At 35.9% G+C, this 22,651-nt stretch overlaps 1 protein-coding gene and 1 long non-coding RNA gene across 2 annotated transcripts in view; both read right to left on the bottom strand.

The window, feature by feature from the left end:
• LOC125665228 (peroxisomal bifunctional enzyme-like) overlaps positions 1 to 22,651 on the bottom strand; it is a 41,860-nt gene that overhangs the window by 7,071 nt on the left and 12,138 nt on the right. The window contains exons 5-14 of the mRNA XM_048897862.2: positions 22,383 to 22,512; positions 21,440 to 21,489; positions 19,670 to 19,816; positions 18,074 to 18,223; positions 14,213 to 14,356; positions 12,907 to 13,026; positions 11,432 to 11,584; positions 10,907 to 10,975; positions 2,993 to 3,095; positions 81 to 227 (exon numbers count right to left, since the gene is read on the bottom strand). Coding sequence (XP_048753819.2) covers positions 81 to 227; positions 2,993 to 3,095; positions 10,907 to 10,975; positions 11,432 to 11,584; positions 12,907 to 13,026; positions 14,213 to 14,356; positions 18,074 to 18,223; positions 19,670 to 19,816; positions 21,440 to 21,489; positions 22,383 to 22,512 — 1,213 coding nt within the window. The remainder of the gene's footprint in view (positions 1 to 80; positions 228 to 2,992; positions 3,096 to 10,906; positions 10,976 to 11,431; positions 11,585 to 12,906; positions 13,027 to 14,212; positions 14,357 to 18,073; positions 18,224 to 19,669; positions 19,817 to 21,439; positions 21,490 to 22,382; positions 22,513 to 22,651) is intronic.
• Positions 15,034 to 18,067, bottom strand: LOC130051017 (uncharacterized). The gene is made up of 2 exons (XR_008799402.1): positions 17,774 to 18,067; positions 15,034 to 15,594 (listed from the first exon to the last, which is right to left on the bottom strand). It is a non-coding gene; the product is annotated as an uncharacterized LOC130051017 (long non-coding RNA).

The following is a 22,651-nucleotide window of genomic DNA, read 5'->3' as shown; positions in this document are numbered from 1 at the left end:
GAGATTCACACATGTATAGACCCTATAAACAGACGTTTAGGAAGAAGGGGCCTGGGGGACAGGATAAAGTTCAGACTTGCCTGTTTTTCTTCCATATCTCCCTTTGTCAAAGAAGTCATCATTCAGCCCACAGTATCTGTTACCACCAAGAAATCTTGTTTCCTTGGTGATGGTGGTTCCCAGTGCTTTGGCAACCTCTCTGTTAATTCGCCAGCTGATGTCAGTCCCTAAAGACACAACGATAGGCTTCCAAAACAGAAATAGCCTTCCCTTGCGAAAATTTGCATATTACAGCATTGCACTAAATGACAATATGATTTAATTTACCATATGCTTATATTAAATATGTATATTAATCGATGACACTAGCTGTGGTATATTACAATGGTGAACAATTATGGAGTGCCAAATCAACATAAACTGAAACGCTTGAAGATATCTAATTACATGTATTTGAGGATATCATCAATTCATTTGTCGCACACAACAATTCAATTAAAGATCTCTTAAAATAATTAATGATATTTCAATTCTAAATGATTGTGCATATTAATTGAATTGTGGATAGCATTTAATATTTAATTATATTGCTTCTTGACCTTAAAAACGGTCCCATGTCACAGTAGGTGTGGCACACTAAAAAACCCTTCCTGCTCAATGGCCATAAAGCACCGAGCATAGGCCTAAAATTGAAGCCCTTCACTGGTCTTGGTGACTTCTCTATATGAGTGAAAAATTCTCGAGAGGGACGTTAGACAATATACAATCAATCAATCAAATTGAAGTGCACTATAATTCAATAGAAGAAAAAAATTTAATTAATACACGCAAAAATCAAATTATTACTCTCTTCAATTGAATTAAGGATATCATAAATTCAATTGATGCGTGCAATAAATCTTTAAGACATCGAGAGCATCTATATGATTATAATAATTCATTACAACATAATATCCACATCTGTATTAATCATCTCTTTAATTGAATTGTTGCACTCTTTAAAAGAATTGATGTGCACATTATTTCCTCACACAAAAGAGTTGTAAATAATTAAAAATATCTTAAATTAAATTAAAGAGATCATCAAATCATTTATACTGAGCTCCAAGTTAAATTTTGAGAGGAATAATGCCACCACATTGATGTGCAGATCAACTGGATTGATGAAATCAATTATTGCTCTCTTTAATATGGGACTTTCGAGATACAGATCCACTCTGACTTTTATCGCGCGTTGAACGTAATTGTAGGGCATGTCACTTCCGGGTTGCAATAACAACTAAGTGAACAAGAATGGAAGACTTCAATTGCATTCAAGTTCCTGCATTAAAATGCTATCTTTCCATGAAAGGAATCTCTTCAACCATTTATAGGAAAACGCATTTGATTAAACAAGATGTGTTTGTGAAACACAAATGCCCCCAATAATGGCCAATTCCGAAGATGGCCAAGGGTCACAAGGGCAAATATCTTGGTACCAGTAGAAAGATCTTGTCAAAAGAAATGCTCATGTACAATATGAAAGCTCTAATATTTACCATTTAGAAGTTATGACCAATGTAAAAAAAAAAATTAAAAGTAGGTCAAATGTCAAGGTCAAAAGGTTCAATACCATCGGAAAGGTCTTGTAACAAGGAATACTCATGTGAAATATCAAAGCTCTATCTCTTACTGTTCAAAAGTTATTAGCAAGGTTAAAGTTTTCAAAAAGTAGGTCAAACTCCATTGTCAAGGTCACAGGGTCAAAGATGTTGGTACCAACGGAAAGGTCTTGTCACAAGGAATACTCATGTGAAATATCAAAGCTCTATCCCTTATTGTTCAAAAGTTATTAGCAAGGTTAAAGTTTTCAAAAAGTAGATCAAATTCCAAGGTCAAGGTCACAGGGTAAAAAATGTTGGTACCCAAGGAAAGGTCTTGTCACAAGGAATACTCATGTAAAATATCAAAGCTCTATCACTTACTGTTCAAAAGTTATTAGCAAGGTTAAAGTTTTCAAAAAGTAGATCAAATTCCAAGGTCAAGGTCACAGGGTAAAAAATGTTGGTACCCAAGGAAATGTCTTGTCACAAGGAATACTCATGTGAAATATCAAAGCTCTATCCCTTATTGTTCAAAAGTTATTAGCAAGGTTAAAGTTTTCAAAAAGTAGGTCAAACTCCATTGTCAAGGTCACAGGGTCAAAGATGTTGGTACCAACGGAAAGGTCTTGTCACAAGGAATACTCATGTGAAATATCAAAGCTCTATCCCTTATTGTTCAAAAGTTATTAGCAAGGTTAAAGTTTCAGACAGAATGACAGAATTACAGAATGACAGACTGGACAAAAACAATATGCCCCTCGATCTTCGATCTCGGGGGCATAATTATGTGAGTTGGCGAGGGAAATGAATCTCGAGGACATAGAAATGAAAGACAGCCATGTCGACATGGATAAGGAATGGAGAATTTCCCTCTGCGTTACACCCAGGTACTGAGCACCAATAGTGACTTGGATTGTCAGCGTTCTTCCTCTTTTTAGGACTGTACATAGCTTTTTACGGAAGGTCTGCCAGTGAATCGATGTCAACTTTGCCCTACAATTGGTTACACTGTACTATCAGGTGACCATGGTGTATAAACGTCAATTCTAATCGGTCGTTCTGGCGCATCTCAAAAGTTCCGTACTTCACTCATCAAATCAATTTATTGCTCTCATCAATTGAATTAATGCACATCAATTGAGTTGATGAGAGCAATAATTAATTTGCTAATTCAATTGATTATATCTTCAAATAATTAAAGGTATCTTCAATTATTTGAGTTTATGTTAATTTGGAGCTCCATAAACAATTTTGCATGCAGCATACATATTAAAGATATGACTTTCTGTTGCATTCCTGCACTGACCATTCAAACATCACATCTCCACAGAAAATTTAACTTTCTCTTACATTCCTGCACTGACCATTCAAACATCAAATCTCCACAGAAATTTCAACTTTTCATCTACCTGACAGGTCCCGCACTTTGAAGGGTCCTATTGGCATTCCAAAATCCTCATTTATCTGGTCCACTTCCTGAGGGCTGGCTCCCTCCTCCACCAAGAAAGTGGCCTGGAAAAGTCAGTGTTGCAAAGAAATACATTACCAGCAGGCATGCTCTGCATTCCATTTCAAATACATTACCAACTGGAACTGCTTCTTAAAAATATATAGTTATCCTGGAAATCACTGTATAATAAACATGTATACAATAAGGAAATACCAGCGAAGGAGTTATTGCCCTTGACAACATTTCATAAAAGATATAATTTAATTATTTGTTGAATATTCAATTTTTTTTTTAGAATCATTTAGTTAATCAGATGTTTAATATACCCAGTGAATAGAATTCCTCTGGCAAAATTTAATTAAATAAAGATTTTGCAAAAAAACCCATCACATATCACATGAGGGTGGAATACTTTAAAGGACACATGACATGAAAAGAATTGATGTGGAAAATTCAGTCTTTGTTAGCCTCTTTTCAGTTAACATTGACATAAAATCTGTAATACAGGCATCAGATAAGAATACATGGATATACACCACAGTAAACAATATCAGTGGATGGAGAAGCAATATCGGATATACAGTAAACAATATCAATGGATGGAGAAACAATATCAGATACACCACAGTAAACAATACCAGTGGATGGAGAAACAATATCGGATATACAGTAAACTGAATATCAATGGATGGAGAAACAATATTGGATATACAGTAAACAATATCAATGGATGGAGAAACAATATCGGATATACCACAGTAAACAATACCGGTGGATGGAGAAACAATATCGGATATACAGTAAACTGAATATCAATGGATGGAGAAACAATATTGGATATACAGTAAACAATATCAATGGATGGAGAAACAATATCGGATATACCACAGTAAACAATACCGGTGGATGGAGAAACAATATCGGATATACAGTAAACTGAATATCAATGGATGGAGAAACAATATTGGATATACAGTAAACCATATCAATGGATGGAGAAACAATATCGGATATACCACAGTAAACAATACCGGTGGATGGAGAAACAATATCGGATATACAGTAAACTGAATATCAATGGATGGAGAAACAATATTGGATATACAGTAAACCATATCAATGGATGGAGAAACAATATCGGATATACCACAGTAAACAATACCGGTGGATGGAGAAACAATATCGGATATACAGTAAACTGAATATCAATGGAGAAACAATATTGGATATACAGTAAACAATATCAATGGATGGAGAAACAATATCGGATATACCACAGTCAACAATACCGGTGGGTGGAGAAACAATATCGGATACAACACAGTAAACCATATCAATGGATGGAGAAACAATATCGTATATACCACAGTAAACAATACCAGTGGATGGAGAAGCAATATCGGATACACCACAGTAAACAATACCAGTGGATGGAGAAACAATATCGGATATACCACAGTAAATAATACCAGTGGATGGAGAAACAATATCGGATATACACCACAGTAAACAATATCAATGGATGGAGAAACAATATCGGATATATCACAGTAAACAATATCAATGGATGGAGAAACAATATCGGATATATCTCAGTAGTCCAGTGGATGGAGAAACAATATTGGATACACCACATTAAACAATATCAATGGATGGAGAAACAATATCGGATACACCACAGTAAACAATATCAACGGATGGAGAAACAATATCAGATATACCACAGTAAACAAGAGGTACTGTGAGCAATGCTCACTAAGAATACCCCCTGCTTACCCCAATCTCCCAAAGGGTGTTGGTAATAGGTATAAACTACCTCTTTTCTGAGTGTAAAAAACAAATGGCATGACAAACCGAACCATATTGCTACTTGGATGTCCAGTGCGCTTGACCTTTGACCTTTTGACCCCAAAATCGATAGGGAACATCTTCATCCAATGGGTAGTCCATATATATGATATGGTGACGGTAGGTGGAAACGATAATGCTTTAGAGCCCGGAAACCATTGCGTCTACAGACGGACGGACGGACGGACGGACGGACAGACGGACAACCCGATTCCAGTATACCCCCCACAACTTGTTGCGGGGGGTATAACAATACCAGTGGATGGAGAAACAATATCGGATATACCACAGTAAACAATACCAATGGATGGAGAAACAATATCGGATATATCTCAGTAGTCCAGTGGATGGAGAAACAATATCGGATACCACAGTAAACAATACCAATGGATGGAGAAACAATATCGGATACACCACAGTAAACAATATCAATGGATAGAGAAACAATATCGGATATATCTCAGTAGTCCAGTGGATGGAGAAACAATATCGGATATACCACAGTAAACAATACCAGTGGATGGAGAAACAATATCGGATACACCACAGTAAACAATACCAGTGAATGGAGAAACAATATCGGATATACCACAGTAAACAATACCAATGGATGGAGAAACAATATCGGATATACCACAGTAAACAATACCAATGGATGGAGAAACAATATCAGATATACAACACAGTAAACAATACCAATGGATGGAGAAACAATATCGGATATACCTCAGTAGTCCAGTGGATGGAGAAACAATATCAGATATACCACTGTAAACAATACCAATGGATGGAGAAACAATATCGGATATACCTCAGTAGTCCAGTGGATGGAGAAACAATATCAGATATACCACTGTAAACAATATCAATGGATGGAGAAACAATATCGGATACACCACAGTAAACAATACCAATGGATGGAGAAACAATATCGGATATACCTCAGTAGTCCAGTGGATGGAGAAACAATATCAGATACACCACAGTAAACAATACCAATGGATGGAGAAACAATATCGGATATATCACAGTAAACAATACCAATGGATGGAGAAACAATATCAGATATACCACAGTAAACAATACCAATGGATGGAGAAACAATATCGGATATACCACAGTAAACAATACCAGTGGATGGAGAAACAATATCGGATATACCACAGTAAACAATACCAGTGGATGGAGAAACAATATCAGATATATCACAGTAAACAATACCAGTGGATGGAGAAACAATATCGGATATACCACAGTCAACAATACCAATGGATGGAGAAACAATATCGGATACACCACAGTAAACAATATCAATGGATGGACAAACAATATCGGATATATCTCAATAGTCCAGTGGATGGAGAAACAATATCGGATATACCACAGTAAACAATACCAGTGGATGGAGAAACAATATCGGATATACCACAGTAAACAATACCAGTGAATGGAGAAACAATATCGGATATACCTCAGTAAACAATACCAATGGATGGAGAAACAATATCGGATATACCACAGTAAACAATACCAATGGATGGAGAAACAATATCGGATACACCACAGTAAACAATACCAATGGATGGAGAAACAATATCGGATATACCTCAGTAGTCCAGTGGATGGAGAAACAATATCAGATATACCACTGTAAACAATACCAATGGATGGAGAAACAATATCGGATATACCTCAGTAGTCCAGTGGATGGAGAAACAATATCAGATATACCACTGTAAACAATATCAATGGATGGAGAAACAATATCGGAAATACCACAGTAAACAATACCAATGGATGGAGAAACAATATCGGATATACCTCAGTAGTCCAGTGGATGGAGAAACAATATCAGATACACCACAGTAAACAATACCAATGGATGGAGAAACAATATCGGATATACCACAGTAAACAATACCAATGGATGGAGAAACAATATCAGATATACCACAGTAAACAATACCAATGGATGGAGAAACAATATCGGATATACCACAGTAAACAATACCAATGGATGGAGAAACAATATCGGATATACCACAGTAAACAATACCAATGGATGGAGAAACAATATCGGATATACCACAGTAAACAATACCAATGGATGGAGAAACAATATCGGATATACCTCAGTAGTCCAGTGGATGGAGAAACAATATCAGATACACCACAGTAAACAATACCAATGGATGGAGAAACAATATCGGATATATCACAGTAAACAATACCAATGGATGGAGAAACAATATCAGATATACCACAGTAAACAATACCAATGGATGGAGAAACAATATCGGATATACCACAGTAAACAATACCAATGGATGGAGAAACAATATCGGATATACCACAGTAAACAATACCAGTGGATGGAGAAACAATATCGGATATACCACAGTAAACAATACCAGTGGATGGAGAAACAATATCGGATATACCACAGTAAACAATACCAGTGGATGGAGAAACAATATCGGATATACCACAGTAAACAATACCAGTGGATGGAGAAACAATATCGGATATATCACAGTAAACAATACCAATGGATGGAGAAACAATATCGGATATATCACAGTAAACAATACCAGTGGATGGAGAAACAATATCAGATATACCACAGTAAACAATACCAGTGGATGGAGAAACAATATCGGATACACCACAGTAAACAATACCAGTGAATGGAGAAACAATATCGGATACACCACAGTAAACAATACCAGTGGATGGAGAAACAATATCGGATATACCACAGTAAACAATACCAGCGGATGGAGAAACAATATCGGATATACCACAGTCAACAATACCAGCGGATGGAGAAACAATATCGGATACACCACAGTAAACAATACCAGTGGATGGAGAAACAATATCGGATACACCACAGTAAACAATACCAATGGATGGAGAAACAATATCGGATATACCACAGTAAACAATACCAATGGATGGAGAAACAATATCGGATATACCACAGTAAACAATACCAATGGATGGAGAAACAATATCGGATATACCACAGTAAACAATACCAATGGATGGAGAAACAATATCGGATATACCTCAGTAGTCCAGTGGATGGAGAAACAATATCAGATACACCACAGTAAACAATACCAATGGATGGAGAAACAATATCGGATATATCACAGTAAACAATACCAATGGATGGAGAAACAATATCAGATATACCACAGTAAACAATACCAATGGATGGAGAAACAATATCGGATATACCACAGTAAACAATACCAATGGATGGAGAAACAATATCGGATATACCACAGTAAACAATACCAGTGGATGGAGAAACAATATCGGATATACCACAGTAAACAATACCAGTGGATGGAGAAACAATATCGGATATACCACAGTAAACAATACCAGTGGATGGAGAAACAATATCGGATATACCACAGTAAACAATACCAGTGGATGGAGAAACAATATCGGATATATCACAGTAAACAATACCAATGGATGGAGAAACAATATCGGATATATCACAGTAAACAATACCAGTGGATGGAGAAACAATATCAGATATACCACAGTAAACAATACCAGTGGATGGAGAAACAATATCGGATACACCACAGTAAACAATACCAGTGAATGGAGAAACAATATCGGATACACCACAGTAAACAATACCAGTGGATGGAGAAACAATATCGGATATACCACAGTAAACAATACCAGCGGATGGAGAAACAATATCGGATATACCACAGTCAACAATACCAGCGGATGGAGAAACAATATCGGATACACCACAGTAAACAATACCAGTGGATGGAGAAACAATATCGGATACACCACAGTAAACAATACCAGTGTATGGAGAAACAATATCGGATATACCACAGTAAACAATACCAATGGATGGAGAAACAATATCGGATATATCACAGTAAACAATACCAGTGAATGGAGAAACAATATCGGATATACCACAGTAAACAATACCAGTGGATGGAGAAACAATATCGGATATACCACAGTAAACAATACCAGTGGATGGAGAAACAATATCGGATACACCACAGTAAACAATACCAGTGGATGGAGAAACAATATCGGATATACCACAGTAAACAATATCAATGGATGGAGAAACAATATCGGATATACCACAGTAAACAATACCAATGGATGGAGAAACAATATTGGATATACCACAGTAAACAATACCAGTGGATGAAGAAACAATATCGGATACACCACAGTAAACAATACCAGTGGATGGAGAAACAATATCGGATACACCACAGTAAACAATATCAATGGATGGAGATTTAAGTGAGGAGATAACACACTCGAGAGTACATTAGGCCATATAATAATACATATGAGGGCTGTTCGATATTTAATGTGTATTATTATCCTTCAGAATAATACAGTCAATTTCATTGGTCGAGGGCTGGTCAACTGTATTGTCTCCCTCTAGAAGATATTAACTTCTAATGGCACAAGCGAGAAAGCTCTAGGCTATTAAAAAATAATTGAAAATATGCGGGATCGTTAATCATAAACTTCAGCGTCAACATTTACGCTCGCAAATAACAACCGAGAGGATAAATATTTCCATTCTAATGCAATTTGGTATTTCACTTGATGTTTATGTTTTTGTCTTGAAATACGTTACGAAATGTTTACGTTTGACGTGAGTCGTTATGTTTTTGCGTCATTCTACTGTGATGTCACAATTGAAAGCTTTCTCTCGTTTAACTTTCTCAAACCTCAATGTTTTGCTTTCGTTAACATATATATCTAATAAATGTACGACATTGAGTGTAAAACAAAATAATGTATGTAGTTGAGGGTAACATTGATTTCACCCCTCGAAAACTATTGAAAAGTTATCAGAATTTTCTGCAGAGAAAGTTATTTCGAATTTGTTGACGTTTTAAATTAAAAAAAAGATGCACGGTAAAAGTCAATAAATGTGTGATAGTTTTTTTTAACATTCAGATTCTTCAGGATAAGAAAACTATTATGGACTGTTTAGCAGGGAGACATCACAAATTATCAGGTCTTAGTAAGGGTTATCACCCGGGTGATAACCCTACTAAGACCTGATAATTTGGGTGATAACCCTACTAAGACCTGATAATTTGTGATGTCTCCCTGCTAAACAGTCCATAATTGTATATTGTACCACAGTGTGATAACACTTTGCACGATTTCGTGGATGATGATACTCTTGAATAGCTCTATTCAATACCTTTCCAACGGTATAAACACGAGCCTTCAGCTCCACATAGTTTTAAACTTATAGTCATTTCAATAGAGCCAGTTGTTGACCACTGTTGTAAAAATGCTTGGGAAACAGGTTGAGAATATTGAAGAAATTAGAGCTTATATAAAAGTTCGCACAAAACTCGGTCACTCGGTAATGCAGCTTTTTACTGAATTGGGGGAAGTTTATGGGTCTGATAATTTATCTTATGAGACAGTTCGTAGGTGGAGAAAGAAATTTCTGACTGGCACAGAGTTTGTCAAAGATACAGATTTGGCCGACCTGTGACTGTAACAAGCAAGGCAAATGTCTCAAAAGTCAGGGAAATAATTGAAAGCGATGGCAGATACACGATTCGTGATATCGCCAAAACTGTTGGCATATCGCTATCATGGGTGCATTTCATTTTGAGGCGTATTTCCAAAGTACGAAAGATTTCTGCCAGATGGATACCGCATATATTGACAGATGACCAAAAACGGGTACAAGTACAAACTGCTAAGCAATTGCTCCAAATGTTTTCCAATTCAATCAAAGACAATTTGCAAACATTAGTGACGAAACATGGGTTCACTATTTCAAACCAGTAAGAAAAATTGGAAACAAAATTTGGCTAACTAAACACAGTAGAAGGCCTGTATATATAGTTGCCAAAAGAACCATAAGCTTATCAGATATGTACATGTATTAGGAATTAAATTGGGGAGAATTTCCATTTTCATGTCATGTATTCTTTAAATCAATTTCTTCTATGAATAGTTTTTGACCTACTTCTGTATTGAAGGGACCATTCATTCTGTTGGCCAAGAACCCTTCACAACTCTTCACCAACACTGCAACCTGTTAAATAAAGATCTCACCAACTGAATTGTCTTTTATTTTAAACATTCAATTTATTAATTTCAAAACAGTTACCATCAATTATTAAGCTACAGTACAACACAGTTATAGCAAACCTCCAGGGCCAGCAAAAAATAGTTCTCTATAACCAAACTTTATTATACAGTAAAACAGTTATAGTGAACCTCCAGGGCCAGCAAAAACAGTGCATTATAACCAAACTTTATTATCAGTAAAACACAGTTATAGTGAACTTCGAGGGCGAGAAAAAAACCCAGTTTGTTTTAATGCAGTAAAAATTTCTGTTATTTTCCTCTCACAGGGGAATAGATAAATAAACTTCACAATAAGTGTGAATTTGTTGCGAGCATGTTCATTATATGCATATTTTAATGTACTAATTTTGTTAAGAAGTGAAAAAGAGCTCTGGCGAAAACAAATTTTGTAACCAGTCACCTTGTTAATAGTTTTCCCCAGTTTCATAACTGTAGCCACAGCCTCTGGCGAAGTTTTGGTCCCATATATGTTTTCCAGCAACCTCATGTGATAGGCTGGTGCAAAGAAATGGGTCCCCACAACCCTATCAGGTCGTGACGTGGCTGTTGATATCTGTGGAATACAGCAGAATAGGCAATATCTTGAGCAATCTTAAAACTTTCATGTCTGAAACATGGGTTAGTCTATATGCATTTAGTTAGCTCAATTATACACAGCTACAGAGTCAATAGTCGATCTCCAACCTCCTGATCTATTAAGGAACTCCAAAAGTAGAGAAACTATACATATGTAGAAAAAATAAAAATACAGGAACTACAGATTTCCAAACAAAACAAGAGGTACTGTGAGCAATGCTCACTAAGAATACCCCCCGCTTACCCCAATCTCCCAAAGGGTGTTGGTAATAGGTATAAACTACCTCTTTTCTGAGTGTAAAAAACAAATAGCATGACAAACCGAACCATATTGTTACTTCGATGTCCAGTGTGCGTGACCTTTGACCTTTTGACCCCAAAATCGATAGGGAACATCTTCATCCCATGGGTAGTCCATATGTATGATATGGTGACTGTAGGTGGAAAGGATAACGCTTTAGAGCCCGGAAACCATATTGCTACTTCGATGTCCAGTGCACTTGACCTTTGACCTTTTGACCCCAAAATCGATAGGGAACATCTTCATCCCACGGGTAGTCCATATGTATGATATGGTGACTGTAGGTGGAAAGGATAACACTTTAGAGCCCAGAAACCATATTGCTACTTCGATGTCCAGTGCACTTGACCTTTGACCTTTTGACCCCAAAATCGATAGGGAACATCTTCATCCCATGGGTAGTCCATATGTATGATATGGTGACTGTAGGTGAAAAGAATAATGCTTTAGAGCCCGGAAACCATTGTGTCTACAGACGGACGGACGGACGGACAGACAGACGGACAACCCGATTCCAGTATACCCCCCCCCCCCCCCCACAACTTGTTGCGGGGGGTATAAATACAGAAACTTCAGAACTCTAAACAAACAGGAACTATGAAAATACAGAAACACCAACAATACATAAATCCAGGAACTTCTAGTGCATTAAAGTGGAGAACCCTGTAAGTTGAAAGAACTTGTGTTCAAACCATTTGTATAATATGCACTTATACAATAAAATATGTTCAAATCAACAAGTTATTCATGGACTGGAGGATAGCTCGATACAGTATCAAAAATGAAAAGTTGCATCAAGAAATCTGTCAGTGTGACTAAGACTTTAAAGCCAGACAAGGGACTGCACATGGGATACTTTCATGTATTGACCATTTGGTTTTTGCTGTTGATTTCTTTGAGCAAATTCGTGTTTGACCTGTATCAAAATATTAAAGGTAATATACACGAGGCTAAACACTTTTCCAGTAAATAGTACGATATTGTCGTGAACCACTCACCCTGTCGATGTCAATAGTGGATGTGTTGGTACACAGTATGACTGATGGCTTACATACTTTGTCCAGCCCCGAGAACACTTCCCTCTTAAGAGCTAAATCCTCATACACTGCTTCTATAACCTACGAAAAAATTAAACTGAATCATAAATCACATAATCACATTCAGTTAGACTGAAAAGAAGAATTTTTAATTTGCATGCACCAGTTTTATTGTAAAGTTCGATTACAGGTCACAAAACCTGGATAGCTCACCTAGCTTAAATCATTTCACAGCAGTAACTTCAGAAGACTCTGCAGTTTGTTTCACTACTTCTGGAACAAAATTTGCTATCTGGCAACCAATCAAAACCAGAGATGGCTAGATTCTTATTTCATTACGCAACAACACAGCTTAGGTTTAGTGACTTGGCATGCGGCCGTTCTGTAGATCGTTTATTTATAGTCGCAGCAAATCAAAAAAAAAATTGAAATAGGATGGGATCCATATTTATACATTGATTCATATTCATACAAGGAATGCTAGCAGAACTATAGTTCCAGGTATGGTAATTTGACATGAAGCTGTTAAATCACAGCATGCAATCAAAGCACAGTGTGGACAAACTGGACTCTGGATGTCGCTGAAAAGTATAAATTCTTCTGTGGGACTACTGAAGGAAGATGGATGTGTGTATGTAAAACAGGACTGGATTTGCAGCAATTCTAAAGAAGTCAGTCTTTTCTCAGTCAAACAAAATCCAGGGATGCCATATTGGAATTCAAATTTAATAAACAATGAAAAAACAAGAGGCCCATCACTCACCTGAGTCACCACTGTTGGCCCTGCTGTTGTCTAGCTTTGTGATTTTTAAAGGATTTTTCTCAATTCCTATAAAAATTTTCCATCCCATATTGTGGCCCCAACCTAGCTCATGATATTTTGTGTGCCTGATTTTGACTTGATCTATGTCTTCGTGGCTGATTTTGACTTGATCTGTGTCTGTCAATCTAATTGAAATTAGATGTCAGATCCGCTTGCATACTCACTATACAAACATCTAACAACATCCCGTAGAGGGTCACGTCAAAGGTCAAATTCGATTGACCAATGAAATCACCGCTGGCAAAATCATTGAATGTTTGTTGAAGCCGATAAGTCTAGAGTGATACCGAATTTGACCTCTGACGTGACCCTCTATGGGATGTTTTTAGATGTTTGTGTAGCGAGTATGCGAGCGGATCCAACATCTTATTTTAATTAGATTGCTGTGTCTGTGTGACTGATTTTGACTGTGTGACTAATATTGACTTGGTCTGTGTGGCTTACCAAGTCTACATCCTTGAGGTCATTGTAATTCAGTGTGGGTTTCAATAGAGTAGCAGCCTTTTTTGCTGTTTCCATGGAAACCTTTCCAAGCTTCACAGAACCAGCCATTATGTTTTCAATCATTTTCACTCCACTTTGAAGAAACTGTAAAATAACCATTACAAATCATTGAATACAAAAATATGAAAAAGTGCAATTGTAAATTGTACGATATCTCAGATGAGAGCACTCTACAAATTTCAAAATTCCTTGTATTACAATAACATATACAGTGTACTAGCTGCATTGTAATCTAGTATTCATACTTTTAATTCAGGAATAAATCTTGTTTGTGAGAATCATGCAGAATATATATTTTCAAACAAAGCGCAACCTCCATGGTACATGATATGCCCGTCAGATTCATTATTAACAATTGCAGATAAAAAGTACATGACACAAAATCATGTCAATAACCTTAATTGGTGCAAATATCTTTGCTTTTAGGGCTGTACAGAGGTAAAATGAAGATTAGTCCTTGTAATGTGTCTATTAAACATTAAAGTTGACTGGTCAATATATATCTTGTTTAAATAACTACAGGAATATTCCGAAACATATTTTTGTCTTAATACATATATTTAGATTTTTTGTCACATGGTTACTGAACCACTATTTTGGGTTGTACAGAGATCACACTCATTAATTAATCTCTAACATGGACCGTGATATATTAAATAATCTCTGAATCTCCAGCTGAACTCTGAAACACCATGGCTAACAGATTAAACTCCTCGAAACACCATCAGCTTAGAATGTTATTCCCATATGAGACAAATTAATTCCTCTATTTGTTCTGTGATGTGCAAATTTTGTACAATACTGCATATATTCATATCATTATTGTTAGAAACAAAATAAATATTCCTATCAATCGTTATGTAGCTACATCTTTTAGGGAAAAGTGTGTATTTCTTGATGTAATATATTTAATCACTGTATTACTCTCTAGCATACGTAGGGATTATCTCCCTTAAAACATTTTTTATTACCATGTTACAGCAAATTACAAAAGACCAGTAGAGTTTTCTATTGCCTGTTGGATTCATTTAACGATTTTAGAATTTGGTCTGAATTTAGGTCACAAAGTTACTCAGGTGGCACACTGAATTGACAACTTTTTTCTCAGTGTTTTTTCTTAATAGCTTGTTTGAAATTTTCTTGGTAACATCATTTCTATATAATTCAGATTAATCAAGAAACAGAGCACACACACACAAAAAAAATGAAAACAAAATTATTAAAAGCCTTCGATTCTGCATGATACCTGTAATAGTCATGCAGGTTACAGTAACATAGACATACATGCATATACTTAACAATGTTCTATATATTCACAGTATCTGAAAAAATATCATAGTAAATCAATTACAGTCAAACCTGTATTAAGAGACTGTCCAAAGGAGAATGGAAAAAAGGTCACATATGACAGGTGGTCTCTTAATACAGGTTGCCTATTTTTCGCAGTTAATGGATAAAATTTCGCAAATAATTTGTACAATGGAGAAAATGACTACATGTATTTGGAATTTATCATTAAGAATATCAAGTACGGTTTTAATAGTTGTAAAATAAAATTAATAATACACTGTAGTTAAAAAATCTAGAATACAATGTGTTGTATCATAATTTTTTATTCTTCAAAAATTACATTTAATCTATTTAAGAATGATAAACTTTGCATGCATTTCATATTACACATTTACATGAGATTTAAAAATTATTTATGAACTGCATGTAGATTTTCTAAAACTAATAAACACTTTGTTGTAAAGGGTATTTATGTATAGCCTACTTGTACAGTGTAACTGAAAAATGCAATGCTTGTCGTAAGAAAGCAAATGGTGAAGTGTTATGTCTCCTTTTGTACAATACATGCTGGAAATATGTTATTCAATTTGAGAAACATTAAATAAATCACAATATCCATTGTACATGCACAGCAAATCTTTTAAGTTTAGAACTAATGCAGGCAATTTTCTTGAACTCAGACGTGTCAAATACTCGGGACATGTCGAAGTGAGCCACTAGTTCCGGTCATTATTCTGGAAACCTCGAGTATCTCATGCAGGAAAACTGTGAATACTCAGTTTAAAATTTCAGTCCTAAGCACAATATTTACCTGATTTATATCGCAATCGGGCAGTTTTTTTTTACTCTGTTTAACATAATGGTATAACAAGTGATAGATTTTCATTTCCGATCTAGCCTACCCGGCACTTCTTAAAGTTTGTCGAAATTCACACCTTCAAATACACCGGCCTTGATTCCCTGATCCTTGATTTTGTTAAATAAACTCCGGTTTTATTAATTAACCACACACGACACTGCATGTTGACAGCTTGGGTATAATAATTTATTCAGAGGGCCGACTGAACAAGATCATCGCCAAACTGTGCGTATTAAAACGAAAGTGTTAGGGGCGATAATTCCCAGAATAGTCGTGCGTTTGAAAACGAAAGTGTTAGGGGCGATAATTCCCAGAATAGTCGGCTCAACCGAAATCGTAAATAGTAATCACGTTGTAATCGAAAAATGTACAGTCGTTAAATAGAGGTAAAATTTCGTGAAAATACACGAAAAGGTTGTAAAAATCATGGTCGTTGGTCGCGTCAGACAGGTGGTCGTTTAATACAGGTACAATATATAGAGTAAGTCTTGGGGGGAACTTTTTATGGTCACATACGACAGTGAGTCGCTTAATACAGTGGGTCGCTATGGCAGTTTTGACTGTATACATTCTTTCAGATATTTTCACACATTTAACAAGATTTTATTAGAGAGAACAGTATGAGAGAGAGAGAGAGAGAGAGAAAGAGAGAGAGTGAGTGAGAGAGAGGTTAAGAGAAAGAGAGAGAGAGAGAGAGAGTGTGTGTGTATGATACTAATATCTCCTAAACTGGGTCAGCTCTACCAGGAGAAGTATCAGATTTCTGTTTTGTCATTCTGTTGCAGGATTTTTCTGAGTCAGATACCTGCATACATGTACCAAGACATTTTGTTCCAGGATTATCTCCATTCTTTATCACAGTGGTGAATCATGTGACTTTGACATGATCAATTGCATGGAAAATGGCAACGAAAGTCAACACATGGGAAAATTCAAATGAGTAAGTAACAACTTTATCAATAACGAATTGTCACGTAAGTTATATCAACATTTGAAGAATTTTCTCAGGAATACATCTATACCAAAAATGGTAGTTCTACGAGTAACAGAGGCAGAGAACAATGACACGCTTTTTTGTTTTCAGACAAAAACTTTCTGACTGCCAAAAAACTGTGTCACTGTGTTCTCTACTTCTATTGCACGTAGATCTAACATTTTAGTTTAGATTTGTTCCTGAGAAAATTCTTTAAATGTTGATACAAGTTATGTGACAATTCATTATCGATAAAGGTGTTACTTACTTGTTTGAATTTTCTTGGTGTTGACTTTCGTCCCCATTTCCCCATGTAATTGATCATGTCAAAGTCATTTGATTTGCCATAGTGTTTATACTGGTTCAGCTGAATACCTACCTTGTCATTCTGTTCTAGGAGGTACACTGGAAGTCCTGCTGAACACCTACCTTGTCATTCTGTTCTAGGAGGTACACTGGAAGTCCTGCTGAATACCCACCTTGTCATTCTGTTCTAGGAGCTACACAGGAAGTCCTGCTGAACACCTACCTTGTCATTCTGTTCTAGGAGCTACACAGGAAGTCCTGCTGAACACCTACCTTGACATTCTGTTCTAGGAGGTACACAGGAAGTCCTGCTGAATACCTACCTTGTCATTCTGTTCTAGGAGGTACACAGGAAGTCCTGCTGAATACCTACCTTGTCATTCTGTTCTAGGAGGTACACTGGAAGTCCTGCACTAAGCAGACAGACTGCTATCCCTGACCCCATGGTTCCGGCTCCCACCACAGCAGTACTCCTTACTGGGAGAGGCTTAGCTGTTTTATAGCTGCCTCTGGGCATCTCCCACTAAAACCAAAAGTAATGACAATGTACACAAGTACTAATTATAGCAGGATGCTAATGTATGAAAGTTTCCCATATGAACACCAACTGAATCCCTACCCAAAATTTGTTGATAGGGGATTTCAAACTAAACAAAATGTCAAATCTTAATATCTGTAACCATAAAGCATGCAGAACTCTTAGACTAATATGAATTTGACATGATTTGGTGAAAGAGTTATATAGAAAATTAAAATTTAATTGAATTACTTAGCTGTTCAGGGATCGAAATCCACTTTTTTTACTACCTAGCAAATTTTAACTTGTGGATTATTTTCCAACTAGCAAAATTGAGCTTTTACTAGCATTTTTCAATCGATTGCTGTTTTACAGGAATTTAAGAAAACAAGCATGTATCTATATCAAAATATAGGGAAAATCTTCTTTAAAGTGCATTAATAAAATTCAGATTGAGAGTTCTTTCATTTACCATTTAATGAATTATAAGACAACATACAAAGTCATGTATTATTGGTGCATGGTGAGGGTCATGGGGTACACTTGTGTGGTGTACTTGCTGTACTGAGATCTAGTTACCACCTATTAACAACATCACGTGGTTTGAAATCTTGAAGACTGTTAGCGTTAATATTCAGACTACAGTATATCCAAAACTTTTAGAAATTTCATCTAAAAAATTCTAGTTGAAAAAAAAAGCGAACTTGAAATGTTTGACTATAAACTACAACAGGTCACTGCCTTAAGCGGTACTAATAACACTTTCATGTTAGGGCTGAAACGATTCACCAAAATATCGATACTGTTCAATATAAACCCTCAATTCAATGCTCAATGCATTGCCTCGATTTTCAATTCGATATGTTTATTACAAACTGGTTCGGTAAAATACATCATGTTCGGCCTGTAATTAGAAATGTAAAACGTACATCACAAAAATATGCCCATCTGGTCAAAAAACGACACAGACGATTTTTTTTAAAAAGTCAATTTTTAAAAGATAAATTCCTACTGAACATACTAATATGCAACATGACTTTGTTCACTACATGTCAAAATGTCGCAAACCTTAAGTTACCTTAAACTACAGAGCCAACATGCATCTTACCATTTGGCAATTTGGAAACATTTTGCTTTTAGAATTATGAATGTGAATCTTGGTAATTAAACATTTCTTCAATGTTATTATTGGTTTCTTCTGTAAATTGTATCGTATTGAAAGAATTGAATCATGGCATAAGTATTGCAATATGTATCATATCGTGAAGGGGGCATATCGTTTCAGCCCTATTTCATGTGTTGAGTAAATAAAGATGACATCAATATGCTTGCTATTTTTAAAATCAGACGTCTCTGAGACGCCCAAAGTGTGCTTCATTCCCATCTTGGTCAAATACATTCAATTCTCAATGATGAATCTGTAATTATATCACTCCTTCATATTTATCTTACCCTGGACACGGCTCTCTCAGCAAAAAAAGCGTACTGCTGGGCCCAGGCTTGTCCTGATGCCTTCAGATGATTAAACAGTTCTCTCTCTCGCTCCATACCTTCCAAATAGGGAAGTTCTGCTGATGCCCTTACTGCCTGGACACATGCCTGAGGGAGAAAACAGAATACATTAAAAAAAAATTTTACACATCACTAGCGATAACGAAATAATACAGTTTATGTTATAATAGTTTCAAATGGTTCATTTGCTTTCTTTTTCAAGGCCATAGCTTGATATTCTATCTTTAATTTACCTAAAAATTGAACATATGTTTCAATCATTTGAATGATTAAGGAACAAGAGTACTGCAAACAGTACAATATACGCCCATCGGACAGTGAAATTCAACCTGGAAGCATATTGTGCACTCTGAATTGATAGAACACACATTCTGAATAGAAAAGCCTTAAAAATTAAAGTGGGTCATGGTGCACCAATCCATTTGACATGTGAACTGATTATGTATTTCACTGAGAGTGAGGTTGTGACAGAATGATAGTACAATATCTATCTATGATGATAAAAAGTCCAGGAAACCATTTGATCTACTTCTAGCCCTAAAGTAGGTCATGGTGCACCAATTAAGTTGAAAGTTTGAAATGTGAACTGATTATGTATTTCTCTGAAAAGGAAGTTGTGACTAAATTTTAGAGCAATGCCTGTGACCATACCAAAAAACATCTGGAAAATTGTTTGACCTACTTCTACCCCTAAAGAACTGTATGTAGGTCATAGTGCACTAATTCAGCTGAAATGTTAACTGCACTTGTCTTCCTCCAAGAGGAAGCCTTTAAATAATATCAGGGCAATATCTGTATCCATAATGGAAAAAAAGCCCAGAAAACTGTCTGACCTATTTTTAGTCCAAAAGTAGGTCAAGTATGGACCAATCCAGCTGAAATGCAAATTGAGCTTGTATTCCTCTGCGAGGAAGCCTTTGACTAAATATCAGGGCAATATCTGTATCCGTAATGAAAAAAAGTGTGAGCTAGTGCTGCATGACCACATGACTGTCTTATTAGCATATAATGCATATGTTTTCATGATCTAACACAATAAATTGAGTCAAATAATTTAAGTCCTCATTTTTTTTATAAACACGAATAATGCACATGATGACATCGTTTTCATTCTGACCATGTGAAGAAGGCAGCATAAGCTGAAGCCAAACCAGAGATGTCTGCGAATCAAATTAGTCAAGAATGAACTTTGACCTAGCTATTCCTAATATCTGGGATGAAATTAAACAGATTGTAAGTTATAATTATATATCACTATCACAAATACATTAACCATGTTTGTTTGGAAACTAAAAATCTCGCAAAATTTGCATAATTTTAATATGTACTCATAGAATAACCCTGTTGCATCTGCATGGCCTGTTGGGATATATATAATGTACGACTTATCGATATCATGAATATACAACAACATGGAAATCAGACAATTACTGGTGCTCAGTACGTGTAAGATTTATCATTATAGCAACTAAATTAAATCTGTTACTGGTATTTATACTCAGTACGTGTAAAGTTTATCATTATATAGCAACTAAATTAAATCTGTTACTGGTACAATTAAGTTATAAAGGTCCATATTGGTCAGAAATTTGTCACATTTAGCATCTGAAATTCATTATGGGAAAAAGTTGATTTTTAGTCAAATCTGCAATGAAATAAAAATATTTGTATACTTGTATATACAGCTGTTGTTTTAGATTAGAATCTTACCACAGGGGCTTCAAAACCTTTGTACTTTTTCTTCACTTGGGCCATTGCCGCTACAAGAGAAATTCTCCATTTGATAACTATAAAGTGAATGTCTGCATTTAGACATCATTGATAATCTAAAATGACAATATTTTTAAACAGTACATTATATTTACCTGAGGTGTACTTCTCTACAGAGTCAGTATTAGGTACAGTACATTATATTTACCTGAGGTATACTTCTCTACAGAGTCAGTATTAGGTACAGTACATTATATTTACCTGAGGCGTACTTCTCTACAGAGTCAGTATTAGGTACAGTACATTATATTTACCCGAGTACATTATATTTACCTGAGGCATACTTCTCTACAGAGTCAGTATTAGGTACAGTACATTACATTTACCTGAGGCGTACTTCTCTACAGAGTCAGTATTAGGTACAGTACATAGTATTTACCTGAGGCGTACTTCTCTACAGAGTCAGTATTAGGTACAGTACATTATATTTACCTGAGTACATTATATTTACCCGAGGTGTACTTCTCTACAGAGTCAGTATTAGGTACAGCACATTACATTTACCTGAGGCGTACTTCTCTACAGAGTCGGTATTAGGTACAGTATATTATATTTACCTGAGTACATTATATTTACCTGAGGCGTACTTCTCTACAGAGTCAGTATTAGGTACAGTACATTATATTTACCTGAGGCGTACTTCTCTACAGAGTCAGTATTAGGTAAAGTACATTATATTTACCTGAGGTGTAGATGTACTTCTCTACAGAGTCAGTATTAGGTACAGTACATTATATTTACCTGAGTACATTATATTTACCTGAGGTGTACTTCTCTACAGAGTCAGTATTAGGTAGAGTACATTATATTTACCTGAGTACATTATATTTACCTGAGGCGTACTTCTCTACAGAGTCAGTATTAGGTACAGTACATTATTTACCTGAGGTGTACTTCTCTACAGAGTCGGTATTAGGTACAGCCTTGTGTCCCAGGCGTCTCTCATTCAAGGTGCGACCTTGAACACTTTCAGCATACTTTAATGCTGCTGTCATCAAGTCTCCTGTCACAATCTGAATTTATCAAAACTAAAAATATTACATATCATTCACAGTTTACAATAAATAGTATTTAGATTCATGCAAAAATACAAGAGGCCCATAGGCCACATCACTCACCTGAGTCATCGTGGCCCTGCTGTTGTTCAATAAT

This window comes from Ostrea edulis, chromosome 10 (assembly GCF_947568905.1).
Source record: "Ostrea edulis chromosome 10, xbOstEdul1.1, whole genome shotgun sequence".
Taxonomy (NCBI): Eukaryota; Metazoa; Mollusca; class Bivalvia; order Ostreida; family Ostreidae; genus Ostrea; species Ostrea edulis.
The sequence above is the reverse complement of the archived record's forward strand: the minus strand, read 5'-3'. Positions and strand labels throughout refer to the sequence as shown.